This window comes from Urocampus carinirostris, chromosome 13, assembly GCF_059441175.1.
Source record: "Urocampus carinirostris isolate Australia breed hairy pipefish chromosome 13, RoL_Ucar_1.0, whole genome shotgun sequence".
Lineage (NCBI taxonomy): Eukaryota > Metazoa > Chordata > Actinopteri > Syngnathiformes > Syngnathidae > Urocampus > Urocampus carinirostris.
Genome location: NC_142361.1, coordinates 32,190,996 through 32,218,838, shown reverse-complemented (window position 1 = coordinate 32,218,838; position 27,843 = coordinate 32,190,996). Strand labels below are relative to the sequence as shown.

The window sequence follows — 27,843 nt, the reverse complement described above, 5'->3', positions numbered from 1 at the left end:
TCGTGTTGGAAGACCCAGCCACCAACCCTCTTCAATTCTCTGACTGAGGGGAGGAGGTTGTTCCCCAAAATCTCACAATACACGGCCCAAGTCATCTATATAATGCAGTGCACTCGTCCTGTCCCATGTGCAGAAAACACCCCCAAAGCATGATGCTACCACCCCCATGCTTCACAGTAGGGATGGTGTTCTTCGGATTCTACTTTTCATTATTCTTCCTCCAAACACGCTTAGTGGAATTATGACCAAAAGGTTCTATGTTGGCCTCATCTGCCCACAAAACATTCTCTCATGACTCCTCTTTATCATCCAAATGGTCATATGCAAACTTAAGACGGGCCTTGTAGGCTGGTAAGTAGGCTGGTAGGAAGGTAAGTTGGTAGGTAGGTAAGTTGGTAGGTAGGTAGGTAGGTAGGTAGGTAGGCAGGTAGGTAGGTAGGCTGGTGAGTAGGCTGGTATGAAGGTAGGTAGGTAGGCAGGCTGGTAGGAGGGTAAGTTAGTAGATAGGTAGGTAGGTAGGCAGGTAGGTAGGTAGGAAGGTAGGTAGATAGGCAGGTAAGTAGGCTGGTAGGAAGGAAAGTTGGTAGGTAGGTAGGTAGGCAGGTAGGTAGGCTGGTAAGTAGCCTGGTAGGAAGGTAAGTTGGTAGGTAGGTAGGTAGGTAGGTAGGTAGGTAGGTAGGTAGGTAGGAAGGCTGGTCAGATGGTAGATAGGTAAGTAGGAATGTAGGTAGGTAGGTAGGTGGGTAGGTAGGTAGGTAGATAGGTAGGTAGGTAGGTAGGTAGTAAGGTAGTGGCAAATGACTGCAAAGTCATTTCTACTGAAAGTTAGATTTGTGTTAAAACTCACTATACAATTTTAAGTATACAGTAGTGACATTGTTCATTTCGATGCGTTCTTTTTTTCTTTTTTTAAGTATATTGTTAAACACGCTTAGAAACGAAACCAAATCCTTCTGTCGAGTGACGCACAAAAAAAAGAGTAGCTTCTCACTCGGGTTCCGAGTCCAGTCATCCGCTCCGCTGATCATATGACCAGCCCTCCTCTCTCATCCGTGTTGTGCTGCAGTTAGCATTTTGCTCGAGCTCTCTTGGTTCCTTTCTCAACGGTTTTTACGTTTCCTTCCTTTCCAACAATGGCAACGTTGGTGGCAAACAGGGCAATGGACAACGGCTTGGCAGGAGCGGCGAGGACGCACACTCAAGCTGTCACCAGAAATTACATCTCTCAGCCGAGGCTAAGTACGTGCGATGACTTATTTTTAAGCTAGCGCTTAGCTACTATGCTATCGGAGCTAATGGCTATCACATTTGTCAGGCAACATATGCAAAGGAAAGTCAGATTTTTTTAATGCACCCAGATGAATTGGTCATCATTTAAACATGAAATAAATTGCAAGTTGGTTTATTTGTCTAAAATATACATACCTGCAGCATCCCTATGTGGAGCTTTTGAAATAATCGAACGAATTAAAAACTACAGTTATTGCGTCTTTTATAAAACACACATTTAAACGATAAGCTATTTCAATGGCAATGTTTTTGTGTCGATATTTAGTAACTGGTAAAAATGTAATCCGTGTCACTATTAGCAAGGGAGCATATCGGCTTAGCTGCAAGCTATTGCTAACAGTGGCTAACGTGATTTAGTTGTCGTTTTAGCATTAAGCGAATGTAATAATGATTGCGATTGACAAACAAGGACATTTTAAAATCAATATTGTTCTATTTTTGTGTCATTATATCAGCTTCGTGATAGTGGCAACGATGATACAGTCTTTGGCCTGCAAACAAGCTTCAGCCTTAGGTCTTCGGTGTTGCGGTTAAGCTATTTTAAATATTTAACTATATACTCATCGACATGCCAATAACGGTGATACATTTATGTGAATGGCTTAGGTATTAAAATTTTGTAACCATAAAACGTGTATCGTTATTTTGATGAGGACGGTATGATGACGATGAGTTGTCATGTGACAAGATCACGAGAATTGCAACATAAGGTCATGTGACTGTAGTCTATTTAAGAGTTTAAACAGTAATACAATGCATATGTGATGTTTTTATGTGGATTAGTTTAAAAATACACATCTTAGGAAACTGTCAACATGTTGCTTTATCTTGGATGTTTTTTAGGGATCATGGTTTTGTCTTAACTGCAGTGGTTAGCGCGTGTGCGGCACAGTTCTGAGGTCATGAGATCGAACTTCCTGTGTGGAATTTGCATGTTCTTCCCGTGCTTGCGTGGGGTTTCTTCCAGGCACTCCGGTTTCCTCCCACATTCCAAAAACATGTATGTCAGGTTAATTGGTGGGTCCAAATTGTCCCGAGGTGTGATTGGGCGAGCGAATTGTCAGTCCCTGTGTGGCCTGCGACTGGCTGGCAACCACTTCAGGGTATCCCCTGCCCACTGCCTGAAGTTAGCTGGGATGGGCTCCAGCACCCCCGCGACCCTACTGAGGATAAGCGGTGCAGATAATGGATGGAAGGATGGATGATTTTCATGCAGAGGTTGTAACACATTTGGGATGACAACTGGTGTCGATACTGGCTCCGTACTCATAACAGTATCCAAAAATTGGAGCATTGTATCCAAAAATTGGAGCAATCTACAATGATGTTGTCGTCTGCCTTCAGTGATCGAGACGATTTAGAGCCGAAATGGGCAAGACGGGATCGATCTATCAAAAGAAACAAGTTTAAAAAAAGATATCCTGTATTAATAATTTTTTTCATGTAAAAATTGTTATGATGTGTACACAATTTGAAATGATCCAAAAACTTAGTAAACGCGGGGAAATCATATAAGTTTACAGGTTGGACGTTTAACGCGTGGTATGTATAATGTGTGAGAAATTGAGCAAATATCGAATTTTTAATCCATGAAATCAACGCTTCAATAAACATGGGAATCTTTTAAATGCTAAAGAAAATAAGGAAACGTTAGGCAAGTACTGACTAAAAGCCTCGTTGTGTGCAAGGAATTACTTAATAGACTGAAATACAGCAATCACTAATGCAGAGGTTTCCCACAAGTTGTAGCTCCAGATCATCCTTTTTAATAATAATAATTTCCTTGTATTGTCATTCTGTGTAACAATGTACACAGAACGAAATGTCGATTGCACCTGACCCGTTGTAGCGAGCCGATGCAGCCGCAGCCAACAGAGGGCGCCGCCGACCACTTTTTAAGTCTTAGGAATGACTCGGCCGGGGCGCGAACCCATCCGGCATCAGTGAGAAAGAGGCTTGGCAGGGGTGGCTTGTGAGAGTTGTTGCGAAGCAGCAGCAGTAGGCTGGAACTATGGCTCCACTTTTGCTTCATCTACCGCTGCTGACTCAGTTTCTTCCCGGATCAGATAACAATCCACGGAACACCCGTTAGTGATCAGCATTTCTTTGCGCTCTTCTGACTTTCCACAAAGTCTGATTTAATTATATAATTTTTTTTCAATGGAACAAGCCACTAAAATACTAAGTGTCGCCGCACTTTATTATTGGTGGACACGTTGACTTGGGCGCTCACTCAGCTGTTCGACTGACCGCATACACCTATCATAGTCACACACACAGTGACGCCAACCGCCCTCCGGGACCTGCCCCATGATAGAGTTTGCTGTATTTTGTCTGGTGCAGACTACAATGCACGATGAAAATCCGCAAAGTAGCGAAACCGCAAAAAGTAAACATCAAGGGATCACTGTAATACATTTTTTGGGGGGATCCTGAAGCCTTTTTTTTCCCACAATTTGGTATAGAAATCACAATCGTAATCTACGGTAAATGTGGGGATGGGATAGTAAAAAGTCCTGACACTGACTTAGTGTGGTAGTGGTATTTAAAAATTCTGAAAAATGTGGACAAGCAATAAACTATTCATAAGATCAATGTTGAACTGTTTTTAAGTGACATTTTTTTTGACCTGTCATGGGTCTGAGATGGATGCTAAGGTTTGAAAGTCTTTCCGAATTAGCACAACAAAATAAACAAATTAGACATTTTCCTCATACACGTCTTTTATTTCTGGAGGCCTTTGTCTCACTCGTGTCAAATTGGACAAAAGCTATTAGTCCATGAAATAGTTTTCTTTGTTTTAGTGGCACATTCTGACATGAAGTGCCATGAAAAGACGTAGAGCAAGGCACAGTAGGCCTTTTGTGAAGATTTAATTAGTGGTAATCATGTCGTTGTGATAATTTTTAAAGCCTCATCTGTCACTTCTATAAAATCTGTAATTCTATAAAAGTTACCTAATTTGTAGTCTTATTAGCCCAAGGCTTTTCAGTAATGTGGAAAAAAACTACTCGTCTGTCTTATTTCTGTCAGTAAGAAGAGGAAGACAACTTGTTACTTGAGTCCTAAAATCCCCTATTATTCCATTAGTCAACTTCCCTATAGGCTTTTTTAGTCATGTTACTAACTGCCGTTGTAGTTAATTTTGCTGAAACATCAGATAAAATGTTAGCAAAACTATGTGGTACTACGGGCATTGGCTTGAACAAAACAAGGTATCCCTTATTGGCTGCACAAAACCCTGATTCGGAACATCATTTATATTGATCCGGGTTTGTACAGGTGCTTGAAATCCTCAAATGCTTGAATTTTATTGTTGTGTTTATATGGATTGAAAAGTGCAAAGGATAACGTGCTTTTAAATGATTGAAGTTGTTGACATCTAACCCAAAAAGTTTGCTTAAAAATGACACAGACAGTGCTCTCTGGTGTCTTTGCTTTCACATTGCATTACTTCTTTAGCTGTGATTAATGGCAGCTGCTATTAGTTTGTATGGTATTGTCCTTTGAAGTGTCAATGACCCCTACATGTCGCGCCTAAGAGGACAGGTCCATGCTAAATAAGGCACTGTGAAATGTGTATTCGTGCAGGGATTACTCATCAATTACGGCCATTTATTATTAGCTATGCAAAAAAATTAAGGTAGAATTTTCCAATGGTAAATATTTAGTAGGAGGAACTTTCAGTTTAACTTACTTTTGGAAGAAGGGAATCAAGAGTTAGGTGACTTCCTCCTCCGCGGTAGAAAGTGGCCGAAAAAAGCGATTCAACCATTTTCTCAACCGCATAAAGCTTTCTTTTATTCCACTTTCATTTCAAAAGAAACAGCTCGCCCCTTCTTTACTCTTTACACCAACCATATCGAATGGATGTACAAGATATTAAACAATAAAAATGTCAAAGATACAGTGAAGAATGTTTACACACGAACTAGGAAGTAGAAGCCGGATTTCGTCTTCGGGGTGGATGCTGGGTGACCTCTCACAGCGCCTCACGGTGGAAGCATTACAGTACTGTCCACTACTCGTAAAAATGTGCACACAATATAAAATCTAACTTGCAGCAATGTCCGGATATTTCTACATCCCCAAAAAATTATCGTATCTATCGTTTTTTGTAAGTCGACTGGTCGTAAGGGAGCATCTGTACCCACTATTGCATGCTGCTCAGCCTTTAAAAGCGTAAAACAATGGACAATTCTATAATTTGTCAACATATAAATGACTCAGACGATGCAAACTGAAATCCATAATATTAGTGGTTGTGTGTCGGAGATGAGGTGCGGGTGAGTGCAGTTTTTTTGGTAATTAGCATTCACAATTTCAATGGACTGTGGGAATTCCATCTAGGTGAGTCTAGGATGTGAATTTGAAGCTGCACATCCCAGCAGCTACTGCTTTGTTGCGGTGGTTTATTGTTAGAACAGCGGCGCCCCACGTCCCTTGCAGTTCCGACCCCCATCCTCTCTTTTTAGCTGGAAAATTGAATTGTGTTGGAATGCTATGTGCCTCTTTCTCTGGCACCTCAATGGCCTCTTCAGTATTTCACACCAAGGTGTCCTTCGGGGTGCGAGGTCAGGCTACCAAAACAGCCTCTAGTGGCAGATTAGGACCAATTAACATCTTTGTTCACAAAGGGCTTGGCAGTTGAGCAGGCTGCAGGGTGACCCACACTGCGGTTGCATGCCAAGCCAAGAGACCGCTGCACTTGAGCTCAAGTAGAAAAGAAGGGTGAAGAAAGTTTTCCAAACCTAATGGGAATTGTTGCTACTTCAAATCTCAAGAACATAAAATAGATTGAGTCATGGTGATTGTTCTCAAGTGGGCGCATACTGCATTCACTTTTCATTTTTCATTTTTTACCGCTGTTGCACTAAATAGCCTATAGTGAAGAGTCTTGCTTATGTTTATATCTTAATGGTGACATGCAAAAAATATGAATACAAGTTATGCATCCTAGCAAACTGTCTCCATGCCACCAGCCAAAAACAAGAATCTTTAACACTTGAACAAGCTCCGATGTACTTCCCTTTACAAGGAAAAGAAGCTATTTAGTATTCTTGGCATACTACAGTAGTTGCATCTGTCTTTGCGCCACTTCCAGCGATGTCAATCAATTTTGTTTACTGGAGTCAACCAATGTGTTTTTATCTTCAAGTCAAAATGTATTTTACATTACATTCAGCATCTAAAAATGCAACACAAATTAGAGTGTAAAATCAAAACATTCATTGTACAACAACAAGAAAAAAACGGCACAATCTTCAGGTTCTTTCTAATGGTTGCACTGGCTACAGCCGATATTTATTGATTTTTTTTTTCACACCTTCTTTCAGCTCCACAATTACTTTCGCTCAATGACTATTATAATTTTATTTCGGCTACACTCGAGAAGAAAATCTCCCGAACCTTTTTACTGCGTTTACTGTGTAATGTCAAGCTTTAAGAAGTCCACAAACATAGAAGGCGTTTTCCTTAAGATGATTCTGGAAGGGAATGTAGTGTATTCAATGTGAAAATGTTTTCAAAAGATGAAAATGTCTTTAAATGTAATTCCCTTCTTTGGCATGGTGTTACTGGATCTGCCATTAGGATGCTGTAGATGTACAGATGGCCAAGACTTATTTTTCTATATAATTATGTCGACCAATTTGCCCAGCGTCATCAACATCATCATTATCGTCATCATCACCCGTCAGTAAATGCTCTAGGTGCAAGCATCTCATTTTACATATTCTGGCAATTTGTAGGATAAGTGTGGTTATTATTTATTTTTAAAGAAAAAAAACCAACAACCTCCAAACATGGGCAACATAGCACTGGTATACAGGAAAGGGTCTGCAATTGAATATCCAACCTTCCGTTTTCTGTCCCGCTCATCAAATTAAATAACAATGCTTACATTTCTGAAGGGGATTTCAATGAAAGTATTCTTTTGTTGCAAACGTCATTTGTGGATAAAGGGTTGAGTATGAGGTTCAAAAAGATATCCCGGGACAGTTCTGATTGCGTGGTCTAATGCTGTATAGAATGCCCACTGTCGTGCCAAAAAATTAAAAGACTAAGACGGAGACCCAGTATTTCGGTATCTGCAGTTATTAATGTATATTGGCATTTGAGTTGCTACTTATTTTTGATCTTCTGATCTTGCCAATCATTCAACTTATTAGCGTTTTATTGCTGAAATATATCTAGTCAAGTCACATTTATTTGTACAGCCCTTAATCACTGCACAGGTTACAATTACGCCATTCCCTGTTCTTAAACTAACATGTGGGCAAGGAAAAACTCAAAACCACAGCACGAGGAAAATGAAAAACCTTGAGGAGGGGCTCACAAGTGGTCATCCCCCCTCCAGTCTGGTTTCTTCACCTAGTGCACTATATCAGTAGACAGAAACTGGCAAAAGGAAATCTATGTTGCTCGTCCAATTGATTACAAAACACCATCATCACATGCTTTAGTAAGGTTAATGACTTTGAGGTGAGAGATTATTCGTACCATACTATTTTTTCCTGTTTAATAGCCATAAGCAAAGAAAATTATATAAAGGCCAAGTAAAGCCACTTACACCCAGCTTTGCAACATCCCAAGTACAAATCCAGTACTCAAGTTCTTTCTTTGGTAAACCCCATTAGTGTACATCACAATCTATTGCATGGATTCGGAGTTTCTGACCTTTTACTGGTCTAAAATTGTTGTCAAAGGTAGAAAAATTGTGATGGACATGATGTGCAGAGTAGATTTGAGAATGTTCACTTTCCAGTAGTGCAGGAGCTTTTTTTCTGACGAATGAAATGCATTAACTGAAACAAGCTAAAGAAAGATGGGCACATCTTTCTTTTTCAGTTTTACATGTGTATTTATTTTCTGTTAGCTCTTCTTTATCGTTGTCATTTTCTCTGACCTTCTCTCCTGATGACCTGTTATTTAGAGTTATTTTATTAAGATGACCTGAGCTTGCTCTGCATCAATGTTATTACCATGGCCCTTCTTGGGCAAGTGAAATGTATACATTTTTTCTGACATTTGGACTAAGAGCACTTATTGCAAAAAAGCGGTCAGAATATTTCCGCGAAAGGTCGACTCGTGATTATTCGCCACTCGCTTGTTTCACGGGTGATTGGTAGCTCTCAACTGGGAGAGAAAATTGGAATACAATACTAATTATATTACCTCTGTTTGACTGCCCTATAGACTCTTGAACTAAATCGGAAAAATAACTATTTTGAAACTGTCTGTCTTTCAGCTTATTCTACAGTGTCGGGTGTGAATGGACCCTTAGTGATTCTGGATAATGTCAAGGTGAGGCATGTATTTTGATCCATATGAATTTGGATTCGATAAGACGCAAATGTGTCTCTTTTTTACCCTTTTTCTCTCGTACCTTCTTTCTCGATTTGCAAAACCTATTTCACCCATCTGTATATTTATTAGAATTTATCCCCTTTTTTGATTGTTTAAGGTTTTTACTAGAATTAACTATTTATTTTAAATGATAACTTGTTTTCAAATTTGTTTTTATTAGTTCCCTAGATATGCTGAGATTGTTCATCTGACTTTGCCTGATGGCACCAAAAGAAGTGGTCAAGTCCTGGAGGTGATTGGTAGCAAGGCAGTTGTTCAGGTGAGACGCAACCTGTTATACTTGGCCAGATCTGATTGACCTTCCATATCATGAGACTGTTCATGTTGTATTTTTCATGGGTTTTGGTTCATTAACATGATTTCACATTCTATCAGATGTAAAAGCTAAAAAACCATAACTGACCTCAGAAACTAGAGGCTCATAACACCACATTGTTATCATGGACTACCCTGCACAGCATCAAGAGATTAAAAAATAACGTATTTTACGCATTATAAGGCGCACCGGATTATAAACCCCCCACACAAAAACTAGTCTTTTGTAGTATATTTTTCCTAAGGCTCACCGGACTATAGGGTGCATGAAATTGAGATTACAATGAGAAGTAGAGGGACTGTTTATCAATTAGAATGCACAATGCAAATCAGGGTTTCAGGGAACATGAGTAAAAATACTGTGATAATGAGAACACCTTTTTGTATGTCATCTGTACCACTGGTGTTGTAGTGGTAAAGTTTTCAGAGGTTCCCGTTGTATACAATATTTTGCGAGTTGGTTCGACGATGTTTATCGATTGATCAATCGTTTCGCTAACATTGTTCAACCGCCAAACTTTGTATGGTAACACACACTTATTTATTGTATGCATTTGTAATGTTAGCCACTGTAATATTTGGTATATAAGGAAAACCAGGTCGAAATTCCGTCCAAATGACGTTTTTAGGTGCTGCTTATAGTTCAGAAAATATGGTGATTTATTGTGTTGAATTTTATCTTGTAATGTTCTCAAGAACATTTGCTTCTTTCCAGCTTTTTTATCATAAAATCTCAAGGTAATTTCGGTTTTCAACGAAAGGTCAACCGGTATGCTTTTTTCGCATATATCGATCAAAATCTGAAATATGGGCCATCCCAAGGATTTTGGAGGCCAATTCTTAGAAACACATTTTTCCTGTAATTGCAATGTTTGACTATTTGTGCTACGTGTGCTAACACCATCAATTGCTTTGGAAATCAAAATTTTTCCTAATTTTTTATCAGCTGTAAGGTTTTTTTTACAATTGAGTGAAAAGACCCATATTTTAATCAGGACTGTTCTCCAAGGACATTTCTCACATAGCTTAGTTGATGAAAAGTACTGTACGATTTCACCCTCCCGCCCCTACTCGTTTCCACCTCTACACACTTCCAATTGATTTTCTTTTAAACTGTTCGCTAATCTACTTCAGTCGACACTAAAAAAACGGACACAAGGGCAAGATGTATGAAATACATCAGGAACCCTCTTTGAAAGACATGACATAGCTTTATTTATTATGTATTTTGCAACCAATACATTGCAAAAATATCTTAACATATTTATGTTTTATCTGTTCAGGTGTTTGAGGGAACATCAGGCATTGATGCCAAGAAGACCGCCTGCGAGTTTACCGGCGATATTCTGCGTACGCCGGTGTCAGAAGATATGCTCGGTACGAGGAATGTGACATTTAGCCAAGACTTTTTATCAATTGAAAGTCTGGCGAACAGTTGCTGATAGTAATTTGTATTTCTTACTCTTTGCATCTTTCATCTGCTTGTAAATCTGTTGCAAATAACATTCGAACTTTTAAGCCCTTTGCTCCAATTATAGACTGTGCTCTAGGCCCAATAAATGTCATTATCTCACCATCACAAGGTAATATTTGTATTGTAGTTAAAAGAAAAAAATGCAGCTTTTGTTTTTCTAGTATCATTAATCATGTCCATGAAGTCATTTTTTTTTCTTGTTACTTGTAGGCTGAATAAGAACATTCAACAGTGTCTAACAGGAAATTAAAATTATGTTTATTTGTCATGTGTGAACTCAATTTAGCATTGGCTTAACAGAAATGTTATCTTTCAGGGCGGGTGTTCAACGGCTCAGGGAAACCAATTGACCGTGGACCAAGTGTTCTGGCTGAAGACTATTTGGATATTATGGGTACTTTCTTGGTTTTTTTTTTTTTTTTTTTTTTTTGAATCGATTGACTCACTTGTTGATATGTCATAGATTCAGTGTTCTCCCAGTCTATCTACACAAAAACATTGAATGAGAAACGTATGCAAAGCCTTGCTGTTGTAATTTTGTCTCGTAATTACTGTATTTAACGCAATATATGGTGCCCCAGATTATAAGGCGCCGTATGTTCAAATTAATCCTATAGTATATTTTTCATATATGACTCACTGGACTACAACACCCATGGAATTAAAACTACAATACAAGCTAAGGTTGCATAAAAAATACATTGGATAAAAAAAAAAAAAAAAAAAAGAATAATTCATAGAATTTAAATTAGATAGATACTTTATTCATCCCTATAGGGCTATTCACACTTCCAGCAGTATCCTTGTGTTAAAAAATAAAATAATTAAATAAAAGATATAGAATACAAAAATACCCATTATAACATGTTGATAAAGAGCATTTAAATAGTGTTAAGGAAAATAAGCACTGTAATAAAAATATGGTTATGTGCAAATGTGGTAGTGGGGTTTAATGTGGGCTTTTACTTCCCCGGGTGGAGTTAAGAGCCTCATGGCATGAGGAAGAAATGACCTCCTCAGTCTGTCCGTGGAACAAGACTGACAGCAGTCTGTCGCTGAAGCTGCTCTTCTGGTTGGAGAAGATGCTGTGTAGTAGATGTAATGAATCATAGAAGTTTCTGCGTTGGCCGGAAATCGAACCCGCGTCAACTGTTTGGAAGGCAGCTATGCTCACTACTATACCACCAACGCACCAAATTAACATTGTCATCTGGTTTCAACTCTAAAATTAACAACAAAAGGGAACTCCAAGACTACTTTATATGGTTCTCAAAGGCAAAACAGTTGCTGTATGCGGTATCATTTAACAGCAATTTACACAAGAGTACATCATTTTGTACAAAACGTTACCATAAACAAAAATCTTTATTTTACTGATCACAATACATTTCATACTAATAGACAGTCATTGTCTAAAGCAACAATAAGCGGATTTGCAATGATCATTTAAAAATTGGCGTCTCAGCTACTGTCAAAGTTCTGCGTTTCTCTGTTTCCTTTTATCAACAAACAATTAATATGTTAACCACAAGAGGGCACTCCATCAACACTGTATGTTTCTCAAAGGGAGAACAGTTACTCCATGCAGTACCATTTAATTGTAACTATGCATCCCAAATTTTCCCACCGCATTTTCAGGTATATGAGGCGCACCAGATTATGAGGAAACCTTTCAGATTTCCAGCCAATTTGGGTTCTTTAGGTGCGCGTTTTTCTGCACTCAAGAAGTACAATCACAAATGAAACCATTTTCTAAGCAATTTTATCAGATACATGATTTTTCCTTATTGGAAAACACATCTTTATTTGGGGGAGCCAAGTGTGCTCAAACTTGCACATGTCACCTTTGCTAACAGTTAGCTAGCAGCATGGCTATAAGGCAGACCTGAATGCGACAAGACCTGCTAACGTTGCTAATTGCTAGCACTAACAACACATTCTTGTCCTTTTTTTCCACCTCGATTGCAGACATATTCTGCTGACTTACTAAGGCCCTGTCTAACAATCACTAGAAATGTACACAATAAGAACACTGCCTCAGAAAACAGAACTATGACCAACCTTGTAGCATCATACCGCAAAACTTTTTGTTTTTCTTTCAGGTCAGCCCATTAACCCTCAGTGCCGCATCTACCCAGAGGAAATGATCCAGACTGGCATCTCTGCTATTGACGCCATGAACAGTATTGCTAGAGGACAGAAGATCCCTATTTTTTCTGCTGCTGGATTGCCCCACAACGAGGTGAAAATGTAATACACACGTAGGATGTCTTTCGTGGATGTTTGGTGTGAGAATTGTTGCCTATTTACTAGCAAAAACAAAAGGCATTTGTCAAGCGGTTATAATCAGATGAAGGGAAGTCACTTCAAATTTTCTCTTGAGAATATTTTTGGGGGATATGAGCACACTACTCAAAATGCGGCACTCACATTGTTTTTTTTTTTTTAATTAATTATTAGATAAACCAGGGGGCTTTTTAAGGCTAAGAGCTACTTTTTGTTACTGATAATGTGCATGTCTTAAATAAGATGTTATCACTATATTGTTACTATGTTATTCATGGTTCATGGAGCCAATAACCGTCAGGGTTGTCGCTGTTCCACTTCCTGTGGTGTTTCTCGGGCAAGTACAGCCTTCCCCAATTGAAACCGATAGTATAATTTCCATTAGAGATTAAAAGCAGTAAGCCTCCTGATCTGGATCTTATACAGAACCTTCATCATCTGGTCGCCGTTATTTTTGGGTGTAAATCGTCATCATGCTCTTTAGAGATTAGCCGGACCTTGGCATTGATGGGCAGCAGTGTATGACAATACTGATACTAAATCCTAAATAACTGGGGGAAAACTAATTTGTTTCGAGAGTTAGAGTAGGCATGTTCATATTCACATTGTACAATACAGGTTGTAATTATTATAGGTTAAAATAGGCTCTGTCACCACTTAACAGCATGCCAGTTAAAAATCAAATATCCTAGGTAATCACAATGACCCTTGATAAATTTCAAAAACAGTTTGCGAGCTACGCAAATAGTCTCAGGGGGCTACCTGGTGCCTGTGGGCACCACATTGGAGACCCCTGAGATAAACAAAGAAGATGATGGATTGAATCAGTTTGATCCATTATCTCTTGCTGTTTACTGCGAATGACATTGAAGGTGCTCAGGGGCAAAAAATGTAGACCAGTGCCTGAGGACCTGTATTTCAATCATGACTGTGTGGCTTGTTTTGGCAAGTGCACATGTAGTTGTTATCCCCCCATTATATCAAATACATTACTGCTATTCTCTCAAACAAAAGACCAGAGAAAACTGAAGTATAGCAGCTCAAAATAACAGCAAATGTCGCTAAAGATAACAGAATAGCATTGGTTTCTTTAACAATTTGAATGTTATAAGCACAAAGGCGTCTGTCATCTTTCATCTCATCCACACTTAATTGCCTGATCAAACGGGTCTTACTGTAGAATCGGTCAAACAAACACGGCTCGTGTAGCCCTGCTAATGATGACCCACTTGTCGTGCCATCTGGATGGTGTGAAAACCTGGTTGGTTATTTAATTAAGTACATGTCACATAGGTCACTCATGTGGGGGCTTGCTCCATGGACCAGGTGCTCACTCCCAGGGTGCACGGAGGGGTCAGACGGGATCAACACATATTAGGGGAAAAGCATGACATTCCTCTTCACTCATGCAACACCCCTTCTACAAAGGAGTTGCTGGCCGCATGCTCTTGACTTACTACTCCAGTGGTCTGAAAAACCACACCTGGTTCTTCAGATAGTTACATACAGGGTTTCTATTAGGAATGCGAATTCAGCAATTTACAGGTCTGGATAGTTATGCGAAGGATTCCATTGCATTTAAGAGCTTAATTTTGTACAACAGAGATCATCTGTATTCAAAAGAGATGTTTTCTTTTTTTTTTACGAGCATATAATATATAGTGTTATAATCTCTTAGCAGTAATACCTGAATAAGTACTCTTACTGGTGTGGCGACTCGATGCTTTGATGGTGGACCCAATATATTTTTTCTTTGTAGTATCTCCATGTTGCAGACAAAACAGGAGCTTCGCCAAACTCTGTGAGTTTCGGTCGCTTTGAGTGGCCGTAGCAGCGAGACAAACATGGCGGCGACTTCTAGCTATGAATTCGAAAAAGTAAAAGAAATACAAATTCCTTGATTTGTGATTTTTTTTTTTTTAAACAAAAATTAACATTGGTATGATAGTTTATTTATTTTTCCTTAGTATTCATATGAGTGTTGTTTTTTTAATTTATGGTACACTCCTCTGCTGTGAAATCTAGTGTAGTGTAACCCAGTTTTATCTTTGCAACGAAGCATGCTATTGTTCAGTATTTTTGCTCTCTTCCAGTGATCACTGGAGTAAGTGTAACATTCATCCATATCTGTAGGTGGCAGTAGATTACAATTTTTATTTACTAAATACCTTATATATATGAGGTAGTGTAGGAAGGTATATTTAATAACGCATTTGTTTGATAAGGCTGTTTCAGATTGAAGTAAATAACAACAATACAAAAAACAATACAAGTGCAATTAAGAATTGTGTATCATAACAACGAAAGCTAGTAGGCATAGAGTTAAAAGCAAGTCACCAAAGCTATGCAGCTAGCACCTGCGTTAGCGGAAATATGAGCTAAATCCAGGCCAGGGACTACCTAAACAGAATATAATAGACCCTAGAGATGATTTAAAGTTTTTTCAAAATTTTGAGATCATGATCTTGTCAAGGTCTTTCATTATATAATAATGTCCTATTGTCCACCCCTAACGTGGCATCTTTTAGGTCGGGCGTACAACTTACAAAACGTCTCCGCCCGGGTGATTGACAACTTTTTCAAGAAAAAAAGAAAGACGAAAGATTTTTTTCAAATCAAACGTTTGCTTTATTCTGATTTCGAAATTGTCATTTGGTCTGGAAATTTTGGAATTTCGGTATGTTTGGCAATTTGCATACTCTGCAGCCAATCAGAAGCCTGCATTGAATAACTTCCTGTCCCCGGACTTTCCCGAGCCTTATAAGGTCGTAGATTTGCATATCCTTTTCCAAAATTGACGCACGGAGAACTCAAGAAAACTGGATAAGTGGTCAGGAATCAAGCCAAAACCTCAGCCCCAGAAGGAAGATTCAAAAGAAGCTAACAACATTTATGACGCTACAAAATGTAAACATACATTAAAAGCATCTTTGAAAGAGGAGTTCACGTGGCTTGTAGCAGACGACACAACGCAAACATTGCATGAATGAAGATGAGTAAATACAGGTACATACTGAAGGCAGATGGAAAACAGCGATGTCATATACATGCAATCAATGTTATAGATTTATAATAAACTTAAATTTAAAGTGTTGTTCCGTTATATATTCTGATTATCAATCCTTAATACTTTGCAACAACAGTTTTTTTTTGCGATTAGTCTTTGTGTTTCAAGTTGTGAAAAATGGGGCAGGCAACTTTATGGCTGGTGTCCGGTAACTTTTGGTCATGAGTTTCAGACACTGGTTATTCAGGGTTGTTAGTTCTTATTTTTTAGGAATGTGTAGTACTGTTTTACTAATAGTGTTTTTTCCACATTTACTGTAATTCTTAAGATCGCAGCCCAGATCTGTCGGCAAGCTGGCCTGGTGCAGAAGTCCAAAGACGTGATGGACTACAGCTCCGACAACTTTGCCATTGTGTTTGCAGCCATGGGGGTAAGCATCCGGCCAAAATGTTTTCTATCATGCACATCTGTGGCGCTAATCCACCTCTTAACCCTGACACCCAAGCAACCTCCTTTCTCCCACCGTGCTTTCACTCTTTTATTCATGAGGTGATTTAACCTTTAAGTCGTTCTTGTTACTTCTGCACCTCTGAGCATATCCTCCTGCCATGTACTAATTCAAGAGACTCTTAACACTGTCATCCTGGTAGTATCAAATTCTCTCCCCTTCAGCTGCCCCTCCTGCCTGCCTTTTGTGACAGGTTGACCTTTACCGAACTCCCAATTTGCTTCACTTCCTGAATACCTCCAACACCTAGTTTACAAAATCCCATCCTGGTGGAATGGTTCCGCCAGCTGTGTTTACAAATATTAGTGTTTTATTTCAATATGTTTTTTCTTGATGTGTGTTTTGAAAAAAAGCTCTTCTTTGTGAAGGTGAAAGGCAATACTTATTGTCATTGATTGGAGTTTTCCTTGTTTCTCAAACTGTGACAAGTTACATTTTCCTGGCGTGTAATGCATTAGAGAGTGGAATTACGCTTCAGTGTTTTTCCCGCTTCAGTTTTTATAAAGACGAGAGAAAATTAATTAACATCAGTGCACACATGCGTGGTGAATGTTTTTTTGGGTGTTGAAATATGCTAGGTCAGCTTGACAATGCAATTTTGATATAATGACTAATCCATATCATATATGAATGTGGAATTAATATTATGTTCTTCCATTTCTCCACAGGTCAACATGGAAACTGCCCGTTTCTTCAAGTCTGATTTTGAAGAAAATGGCTCCATGGATAATGTCTGCCTCTTCTTGAACCTGGCCAATGATCCCACGTAAGCTTTAGTCAAACATTTTTAATTTTATATTCAGGAAACTCCTGGAATACGACATTAATCGTTCTGAGGTGGAGATCGCAATGTGAAACTGCTGTCTAGCAAGGGATAGAAAGCAATGGTATTGTTTAAGTAATTTGTACAGAATCCCCATCACCTCAGATAAAAACATTACAGTAAGAAAATAGTGTTTAGTAAAAACTGTGCAATAGAAATGTATATTAAATACTACTATAAATAGACTTTTGAAGGAATAATGAAATGTTATTTACCTTTGGTGCAGTGTGACTTTTGCTGGTACAGTGGAGTTAGTGGGTAGATGCAGTGTGGTCAGGCTACATTGGATTAAAAACCGTTTTTAAAACTACCACTTGCAAGGATTTCCTTGCTTTAATCACCTAATTATTTTCAATTATTGCTTACGGCCATGGAACTGTGCGAAGTTAGCGGTCCTTGTGCCTTCTTCGTATTTTTTTATAAATGCAAGCCCAACTCCCAAAGTTATCATGTTGTATTCACCCTTTAACATCACTGCAAGCATAGCAAATAAATACAAAACAAAAAATACAGCATTGCATCGCTGATTCGCAAAGTCTTACGACGCACACAAGGTTGTGAACTACATGAAGAGAAAGGCATTGTGGAAGTTCGTTCAGGTGATAGCATATCTGCATTTTAATGATGCCATCACGTTGATGTTATTGTATAGTTGGGGAAAAAACTATTAAGAGGGACCGAAAAAAATCATCATCTTCCACGTTCCAAAGTGGGAACATTCTGGGCTTTAGTGTCCTACCTTCTTACAACGGCTGAAGTGTATCCTAAGTTTATACAATGAAACAACATAAAATCAAGTCATGTTTATTTGTATAGTCCTTAATCACAAAGAGTCTCAGAGGGCTGCACAGACCACAGATTATTGCAAACCACAGACAATTATTACACCATCCCCTGATCTAAAACCTACATGAGGGCAATGAAAAACTCAAAAACCTCGACATGAGGAAAATGAAGAAACTTTTAGAAGGGATTGCACATGAGGTAATCCCCCTTCCAGGATGACCAGGCTGCAATAGATGTTGCAATAACAAATAATACACAGATATTGTCACTAAATGACTGAATAATTCTTCATTTATTCTTTTTTTCTGTTGCCAAACAGCATTGAACGCATCATTACTCCTCGCCTGGCATTGACTACAGCAGAATATCTGGCCTACCAGTGTGAAAAACACGTCTTGGTGATCCTGACCGATATGAGTTCCTATGCTGAGGCTCTGAGAGAGGTAATACATTATGATAATAGACATACTGTTTTTGTTTCCAACGTCGTTTTTAGTCTGTCCTCTCAAATGATTCGTTAGTGTCATGTTAGACACTGAAAAGCCAAAAAAAAAGTATAATTTGACGCATCATCAGTGACAAGCTTGCAGCATTTTAAAGCATCACTAGACAATTCCCGAGGCAATTGTGAGAGTTGTGATGGCTCTGGAAGATGTTACCGGTGTATATATAACCCCGGTTGTTTGCATGTAACTGTTGGCACAAAGTTTTTAACTTGGAGAAATTTATCTGTAAATTAAGGAGATGCATTGCGGATAGTCTTAAAAATCACATTCATGGTAATAACATAGTGATAAGTTATCACACTGTAATAACATTTTGAATGGACCTATCCGGAATGCATGTGGCCCATTCATTTTGATGAGTCACCATGACCAGGGAAGTTTCCAAGGGTGGCCCAAGTGTGTCAATTGCCCACATGAAATTTAGCATCTGGATGCTCGCATGACTCGTTAGCATAAATCCCTTAACATGTTGATGTTAGCATAACTTGTAAGCCTAATTTGTTAATATGAAGCAGCTAATATTTAGCTGTTAGCCCAATATGTTACCATGTTGCCGTTAGCATGTAGCTGTTAGCATAACTCGTTAGCATAATTTGTAAGCATGCGGCTTTTAGCATGTAGCCGTTAGCATAACTTGTTAGCATGTAGCCGCTGTGATTACACCACTAGTGGCAGTGGGTTGTGCTGTCAAAGCCATCACAACTAATTACAAATGTAAAATGGGGCATGACCAGCTCGGTGGCCTTGGGCGCCTGTCCGGAGACTGGGAGGTTGCTGGTTAAAGCCTCGGCCGGGTCATACCTAAGACTTACAACATTGGTACTCATTGCCTCCCTGCTTGGCATTAGGGGTTGGGATTGGGGTGTTTGGTCACCTAATGACTCCCAACACATCAATTGAGTTGAGTGAGGGGGCTGGGAATCCCCTCCTCTGTATCAATATCCCAGAAAGAGTCAGAAAAGACTCTAGCCACCTCCCACTAGGGGGATAGGGCTCCGATATATATATATATATATATATATAAAATGGGGCATGTAAGTCATTAAAATAGCCATTGTTTCTATGATGATCATTTAGATTTAGAGGTAATTTGAAGACAGGCAAGGGTCTGACAAGACAAAATCACAGAGACTGGAGTATGAATTTTTTTAGGTACCAAAAAATGTCCCCTTTGAGTTGGGAACATCTGACCTTATCAGCAGCTAAAGTTCACTGGGAAAAGTGCTTCTTACTGCCTTCCCTGTTGTCCCGCCTCCCTCTGCTTTTCTCGTTCTTGTAAGTCATATCCTAGCTACACACCCTTTTGTATGCCAGTCGTGATACTTCTATGTTGTGCAGTTTGCCTTTCAATACACGAGCAGCACAATTGCGGTTTTTAATGGCGCGTTTGTGATTATCTCGACCTTGATCCCCCTGGCCTGTACTCGGCTACGAGTTGAATCGCTCTATGTGTCATTCTGACCATACAAAGAGCCTTGAGGAAAGAAACATAACATAGTCCCCATTCAGACATGTAAAGGTCGAGTCTTCAATTGACACAAGTATTTAGCACTCATCCCCAACATCAACCTGTGACTCCAAGGATGAATAGCTTAGATTTTCTTTCCCCTTAGCTTCAAAGTCACTTGACTTTGGCACAAAACAAGTTTCGAATCATTTTTTTTGGTCTTTTACTCCAAGGTCTTGAATAAAGAATAGACAATTTTGCCCTTGTGTGTATTGCTTTTTGACACATTTGACATCACTTGACTCTGCAAGTGTCATGTTGATCTTTAGTTTTAATTCAAGATAATCGGGCTAGGAAAATATCCACAGACTTACATGTGATATTTTATAAATATTTCAATAATTATTTGTTTTACTCCACTTTTCATCATCTGTCTAATCACTTAAATTGTTCTGAGATTGTCAATGTCCTTTGATCGTTGTCAAATGTTGATTTTATTTGTTTTTGATCGCATGATCATCGCCCTTCTACTTTAGGTATCTGCTGCCAGAGAAGAGGTGCCTGGCCGTCGAGGTTTCCCCGGTTACATGTACACTGACTTGGCCACAATATATGAGCGTGCTGGACGAGTAGAGGGCAGGAATGGCTCCATCACACAAATCCCTATCCTCACTATGCCAAATGACGGTAAGTGTTGCATGCTCCCTTTAAAAAAGGTCCTAAGCACCAACTACAAAATTGAATGTCTCTTTTGTTTGAGTTCATGGGCTAGCTTGCAGAGCCTGTTAAGATAAGTATTGGGGCTTTAAATCTGCTGCTTGGTGCTACATGTGCTTAATTTATTTATTTGATTTATACTATTGTAATGTTGACTAAAGCCAGTGTCTGAAAAAACATCTGCCCAGATGCCCGGGGCATGCATCTTTTACATCGGGTGTACAACTTACACAACGTCTTCGCCCGGGTGGCCGACAACTTTTTCAAGGGAAAAAAAAAATCTTTCATTTTTAATATTTTTTTTTTTCAAATCAAACGTTTGCTTTATTCCGATTTTGAATCTTCGTTCGGTTTGGCAATTTGCATACACGGCAGCCAATCAGAAGCCTGCATCGAATAACTTCCTGCTTCCGGACTTTCCGGGGCGTTATAAGGTCGTGCATTTTAATATCATTTTCCAAAGTAGACGCACAGAGAACACAAGAAAAAAGGAGAAGTGGTTAGCAATCAAGCCAAAACCTCAGCCGCTGAAGAAATATTCAAAAGAAGCTAACAAAATTGATGATGCTACAAAACGTAAACGTACATTAAAAGCATCGTGGAAAGAGGTGTTCACGTGGCTTGTAGCAGACGACGCAACGCAAGCATTGCAGGACTGAAGATGAGTAGATACAGGTACATACTGATGGTAGATGGAAAACGGCAATGTCATCTCCATGCAATAAATGTTATAAGTAGAATTATAATAAACTTAATTTTAAAGTGTTGTTTTGCTATAGATACTGATTATCCGTCCTTAATACTTTGCAACGATGGTTTTTTTTTGCTATTAGTTGTCTTGTGTTTCAAGTTGTGAAAAATGGGGCAGGCAACTTTATGGCGGGGCAGGCAAGTTCTCAGAGTTGTCTGCCCTGGTGTCCGGTAACTTTTTGTCACGAGTTCCAGACACTTTACATGTGCTTAATTTCTTTATTTGATTTATACTATTTTATTGTAATGTTGACTAAAGCACTTTGAATTTAAGTTTATTATTTGGATGACTACTTACTTGAGTAATATTTTACTGAAGTAACAGTACTTTTACTTGAGTAAAAATTTTGGCTACTCTACCCACTTATGCTGATAATAAAGTTTCTGGATCCAAGCATGTCAGGAAATTGGTTTTCGAGTAAGAATAAAAGAGAAAATATATTACATCTCCCTTTTTAATCACAAAATTTGATTAAATCTGTTGAACTAAGGAGTAAAGGGTAAGAAAGTGTCCCCCCTCCCCTGCCGCTTAACATTAGATTTTTGTAGCAAAACACACTGCGTGTAGTTAAAATTATACATTATAAATACATTTAAAAACTGAACAAAAATGTAACCATTATGTTTACCACATTTTAATGTAGCCTTGTGTGCAGTACACTTTAACATGTAACTAAGATGATTAAATAAAGAATCGCAAGGGAACCCTGGGCAACAAGAGTGTCACCGAGGTTGCTAATAGGCTTGTGCTTGCTAAAAATTCAACACAGTGACTTATTTTACCAACAAATAGGCACAACTTTATTATGAGCTTGAAAAACTCCACCAACAGAGACTATGCTCACGTCATCAAATAATATGCACTCGTTTAAAACTTGATTGAAGCTACTTGGCCTCGTAGTTGCTTATTGCAGTCATGAGCGTTCGGTCACCTCTCCAATCTTGTCTGTGCACTGTCCATTTTTCATGTTCTTTTACCAACCGTTTTATTAATAAAGGACTTAAATGTGAACTTAAATAAAACTAAGAAGTTTGACGGTACAATCTGTTTCATGCGCGGAATCCTTACTGTAATTATGGTCACCAATTGTGCATCTGGGAACTAATAGTTTGAGTGTGCCATCTTTTGGGGAAATGTGGGCATTGCAGCAGAATAAAATATTAGTATTTTTTTTAACATTTCTAACATTTTACCTGAATTAAAGCACTTGAATATCTTTGCCCGTTTCCTGTGTCTTTTATCCGATTGGTTTCTAATTAATGTCCCTAATTAAGTGTTTGCCTCGAATGTTTATGTTTATGTCGTTATCAATGACAATAAAGACAATTCTATTTTTGTTCCGCGGGCCGGATTTAAAAGCCCGAAAGCAGCCCGCAAGCCATATTTTGCCGATGGTTATTTGGGATTGAGGCATTTTTGCCCATTTTTTCATAGAATAACCTTTTTAAGTCATAACAATTTGAAACTAAAATGGGCTTACAAGACATTTCTGTTTCCTGACGTAACCATAGCAATGGCAGTATGTAGTGCACACTCATACCTAGTTGAAGAGCAGTTCCCCCATTACAGGTGGGTGAGTGTGTTAACCTTTCCTGAACACTGCCGGTTTCCAAGCAGTTCTCATGCGCGTGATTTAGAGCAAAGGTTTTCCGAATGGGCACTAGAAAAGCTGAATCGTGCACTTTGAGGTTCTATATTTGGCACTTTTAAAATGATGGCGGGGAACTAATTATAGAACTAATTTTAATGTTGAAATTTGTTTTTTGAAAGACATCACCCATCCAATTCCTGATCTGACGGGCTACATTACTGAGGGTCAAGTGTACGTGGACAGGCAGCTGCACAACCGTCAGGTAGGGTAAACATAGGCTCTAAAACGTTTGTGTGATGTCTGTTTTTAAACAAAAATGAAAAACTCTTAAATATAATTGTTTTGCAGATATACCCACCCATCAACGTTCTGCCCTCTTTGTCCCGTCTGATGAAATCGGCTATTGGAGAGGGAATGACTAGAAAGGACCACGCTGATGTTTCAAATCAACTGGTGACCTTTTGTTTTTAAAGTCAATATATTTTAACCCCTTACCATTCCTGTAAAATTCACCTAAAATTCCAATCCAAGACGTACACAAAGTAAATTGAAATATTTTTGAACCATTTGAAGAATGTGGCGGTTTGGTCCCTTTTAAAAGGTAACTTTCTGAAAAAAATCTCTGCAAGTGCTACTAACATTTCATAATCTAAGTTGAAACACACAGAAATAGAAGAATTAGTTCTCGCCTGAAATGCTTGCAAATTAGTGTAGAATAGGCATCTTAGCTGAAAAACAAGTGAGACAATAGTTTGAAGCAAATTTGATCACACTCTTAAAATTTAAACATTATATTTTTCTAATGGTAGGTCTAGGCGTTTCCAAAAGTGACAATTTTAAGACGACCAGTTTACAGCCCTTAAACTTTGCATTTACGTATTTTACTTTGGCAATTTTTAGACATTGTGAAAGAGTTGTAAATGTTTGACTTCTCCTTTCAGAAATCAATCACTGTTTGTGCTCACTTGTGTGTAATACTGCGTAAAAATGGACCCCTGGTTGCATTTATGCATGTTTATTTTCGGTTCTGATTTCAACACAGCTTGGAAATTTAATTGGCCATTTAATGTGTCAATCCAAGTTTGAATTGGTCACTATTGGCTAAATACTTTTGAAGCTAAATAGGTAATTTCGTTTTTTTTCTCAATACAAGCCCTAAAAGGTTGTCACACTGGATTCTCAAGAATGTTACCAAACCATTTTTGCGTAAAATTATTTCATGAGTTGAATTTCTTAATAGTTTTTGGGTATCTTGTTTCAGACTGATCGTGATGAGTATATATTGAAATGGTCACTATAATCTTTAATCCCTTTCCAATGTGTGGCAAGACATATTCCAGTGACTGGTGACATTGTGAAAACACAACTTTGTTTGTCAGCAGTCTGACTGCCTGCTGGTGTGCCGCTTGGAACGTTAAGGGGTTAATTTTTGTGCAAACTCTTACTAACACCTATGCCATTTTGTTGCTTTTTCACCTTTGGTTCTCGCTAATCACTAAAAATGTTTGCATGATAAAGATTTGAACAAAAGCGCAAGTTGTTGGTCTCAGCAACACTGGGTTTTGTTTCCCAATTCCCTCATTGATTTTTCTCTTTTTGAACCATTTCAGTATGCCTGCTATGCTATTGGCAAGGATGTGCAGGCCATGAAGGCTGTTGTGGGAGAAGAAGCTCTCACATCTGATGATCTTCTGTACCTTGAGTTTCTTCAGAAATTTGAAAAGAACTTCATTGCCCAGGGTGAGTGATTGGAAACTCCTTGTTTTGCTATCATTATTGGCAGAGTGGTCATGTGACCACAGTTGCTTTACATAGTTGGTTTTCAAATCGTCTGCAAAAACAGGTTTTGTGTGTAGTTTTCATTTGTGCCTTCCTTATTGATAAAATACTTCTTTGATTACCTGGATGATCACACACTTTCCATCCCAGAATAAATATGTTCATGAACGTTAAGGATAGCAATACTGTAAAATCACAAAATAACATTGCCTCAATATACTGTCATCATGTCACAACTACAAAATATCATTTGTAACAGAGGAAATTTCTAATTTTGAGTTCCAGCACTGTCTGGTGGACAGCTTATTAGTGCAATTTAACTTTATGTAGGAAAGTTTTCCCACTGCTGCACTTAAAACTTCCAAAATTTGGTTAAAGCAGCAGGCATTTTTCTAATAATGTTATAGAAAAGCGTTTGCTAAACACACCATTGTCAGTTGCGGAAGCCATAACATTATGCACATCTAAATTGATAGGAGCTCTCGACGACATTAGACGGGATTTGACATGTCCCAACCTATTTATTTCCCAGCTTTTATCTACAAAAATACTTGACTCCATGTTTTTTTACAACAACCTACTGTTAACATCTGACCTACAACATGCTCGACAGCAGATACCCATTTTTCCCTAGCAAATGCTCATTTTTCTTAATTTAAATGTCTGGTAGCAGCCTCGCAACATGTACTACAATTTTGGCAGCCAGTTGGTACAGCAGTCTACCAATAAAGTTATGAACTAGTTACCATCTTGGCAAAGTGGCACGCGAGGGGTTAACTAGTGGCACGAGAGCGCACGGCAAAATAATAATCAATCTTTATTTTGAAAAAAAAAAGTGCATTTTTACCTGAAATTTAGACATTTTCAGTTGCGCGCAGTGTCGTTTTGAGGCTTTACGGTAGCGCCCCTCCTCCTCTGGCTCTGTGTGTGAGTGCGTGTCTGCGCAGTGCTGAGTAGAGGAGGAGAGATCCGTGTTATGCCCCAGCCAACGAAACACAGGCGCGCGGTAAATGAATGAATCACGACAGCTCCTCCAGCGAAGAAATCTCTCTCTTTCCAGCCAGCGTGGACAAATGACTGGGGCTTTGTGCAATACATGACCGAGCTGTTTGCGCATTATGCATCGCGAGCGTTGTACCTTGCGCATCAAGTGTTAAATGTCATTACGAGACGGAACATGAACATAAATTCAAGGCGGAGACAATAAAATGCGCTGTCAAACAAACAGACCCTGAAAACCTTTGTCACTGCTAAAAACACCACCACTGAAGCGAGCTATGACATTGCTCACTGCATAGCAAAGCATGGAAAACCATTTACTGATGGCGAATATATTAAAGAAGTATCTGTGCGTGTTTCAAGTTTTGATATTTTCTGCAATAAAATTTCATTGTTGAATAATAGTATGGTAGCTGTCCATATCACTTGTTTTTTGATTGTAGTTCATTGTTGATGAAAAATGGTTGATTCTGTTAGATTCTTGTGGGGAAAAAGATGAAGTCATTAATGTCTACAGGCCTTTCCACATGTTGCTCACGTTCATTTTTTAGTTGATTGATGAACAAGAATATTGGAAGATAAATTGGTCAGCTATACGATTTCAATGTCTATCCATGTTGTATATTTGGACTGGTGAAAAATGACAGCTCTGTTGGATATAAAAAAAAGGTTGTGCGAGTCATTAATCTTGGTGTGGCACACGCAAGCACATTTGAAAGTGGCACGTCACACCGAAAAGGTTGCTGACCCCTGGTCTGGACTGATCCCGATCGAAAGTCAGAAGTTACCTGTACTTGGGATGTAGTGATAATAATCACATCATGATCATATCGCAATATTGTTGACATCACAACTGCCTGCCCTCACTTTTTGTTCATTTTTAAGCTTTTAGGGAGATGAACATAGGGGGTACCTATTGTAACATATACTTTAAAGTTTGGCTCTAATCAAATGCATTTTTGTTCCCCTCAGGTCCATACGACAATAGGACGGTGTATGAAACCCTGGACATCGGCTGGCAGTTGCTGCGAATCTTTCCCAAGGAGATGCTGAAGAGGATCCCCCAGAGCACATTGGCCGAGTTCTACCCCAGGGAGTCTGCTGCTCGCCACTGAGCCACCAGGCGCTATTTTGTGGTTCTTTGTCATCTCATCGTCGTACAACCCGCATCCTCTTCCCTCTACCACGCCAACAATCGTCTGCTCTACCTAGTGGCGTGGAGATGAATGTTGTTGATCACCTCTGGTTTCAAAGCTTACTTCCTTGCTCCAGTGTCACCTCTCATGATGGCCATGTACCTAAACTGTCATCGCAAGATAGTAATAGTAATGATGTTTGTGTATTGATGTCTAAAGTAGTTGGTGTATGCAAAGTATTTGTGGTTGTCTTGCTCTTTTTCGCAAAGAAATGTGATCATATCTAGTGTGTTACACGTTACTGCTGGATTTTCTTTTATCATGTCTATTTTTTAAATCCCGTACTGTCAAATGGCTTAAAGCATTTCTCAATGAAGAATGATCCCCGTGTGATGGAAGCATACATAATATCCATGCAAAGAAAAGAACACTTAAAGACCCTCAGTGTCTATGATGGCTGTCATGCTGTACTAAACGCTTAAGCCCCCTGACCAACAATATCATGGATGTTTACATTATTAGTGCATTGTTCTTTGGTTTGTATTATAAAAAATAGAGTATATTGTACATTCCCATGAGACGGCAAAAAAATATTATTTGATGTGCAATCATATATGTTTGAGTTTGTGAATTGAATAAATTATGAGTACAATTTTTGACCACTCATGTGATTCTTGGCTCTTACAGCAAAACCTTGAACTTATCCAGTGAAGAGAAAAGGATAACAGTCAGCATTTTCTCAGATCTTTTCTGTTCGAACCAAACTTCTGGATACATTTTGGATACATATGTCATGTGGAAAGCACTTATTTCTATAATGGATATTTTAAAAATAATAGTTCATTAGATTAAAACCGTACATGAAAAATATCGATCCATCCATCCACTGCTTATCCACAGTAGGGTTAAGGGGATGCTGGAGCCCATTCTAGCTTTCTTTGGGCAATACGCAGGGGACACCCTGAACTGGTTTCCAGCCAGTTGCAGGGCACACAGAGACAGACAACTCACTCGCTCATTCACACCTAGGGACAATTTGGAGTGGCCAATTAACCTGACA

At 38.8% G+C, this 27,843-nt stretch overlaps 1 protein-coding gene across 1 annotated transcript; it reads left to right on the top strand.

Annotated features, from left to right (window-relative positions):
• The first annotated feature begins 1,004 nt into the window (after positions 1-1,004).
• Positions 1,005-27,440, top strand: atp6v1ba (ATPase, H+ transporting, lysosomal, V1 subunit B, member a). Its single transcript, XM_088351245.1, has 14 exons — positions 1,005-1,239; positions 8,540-8,595; positions 8,819-8,917; positions 10,257-10,350; positions 10,764-10,841; positions 12,550-12,689; positions 16,069-16,170; positions 16,917-17,014; positions 18,177-18,300; positions 20,347-20,497; positions 23,049-23,131; positions 23,218-23,322; positions 24,480-24,609; positions 26,620-27,440. The coding sequence occupies exons 1-14, from the start codon at positions 1,134-1,136 to the stop codon at positions 26,760-26,762; spliced, it is 1,509 nt and encodes a 502-aa protein (XP_088207371.1). The 5' UTR covers positions 1,005-1,133; the 3' UTR covers positions 26,763-27,440.
• Positions 27,441-27,843: the final 403 nt, after the last annotated feature.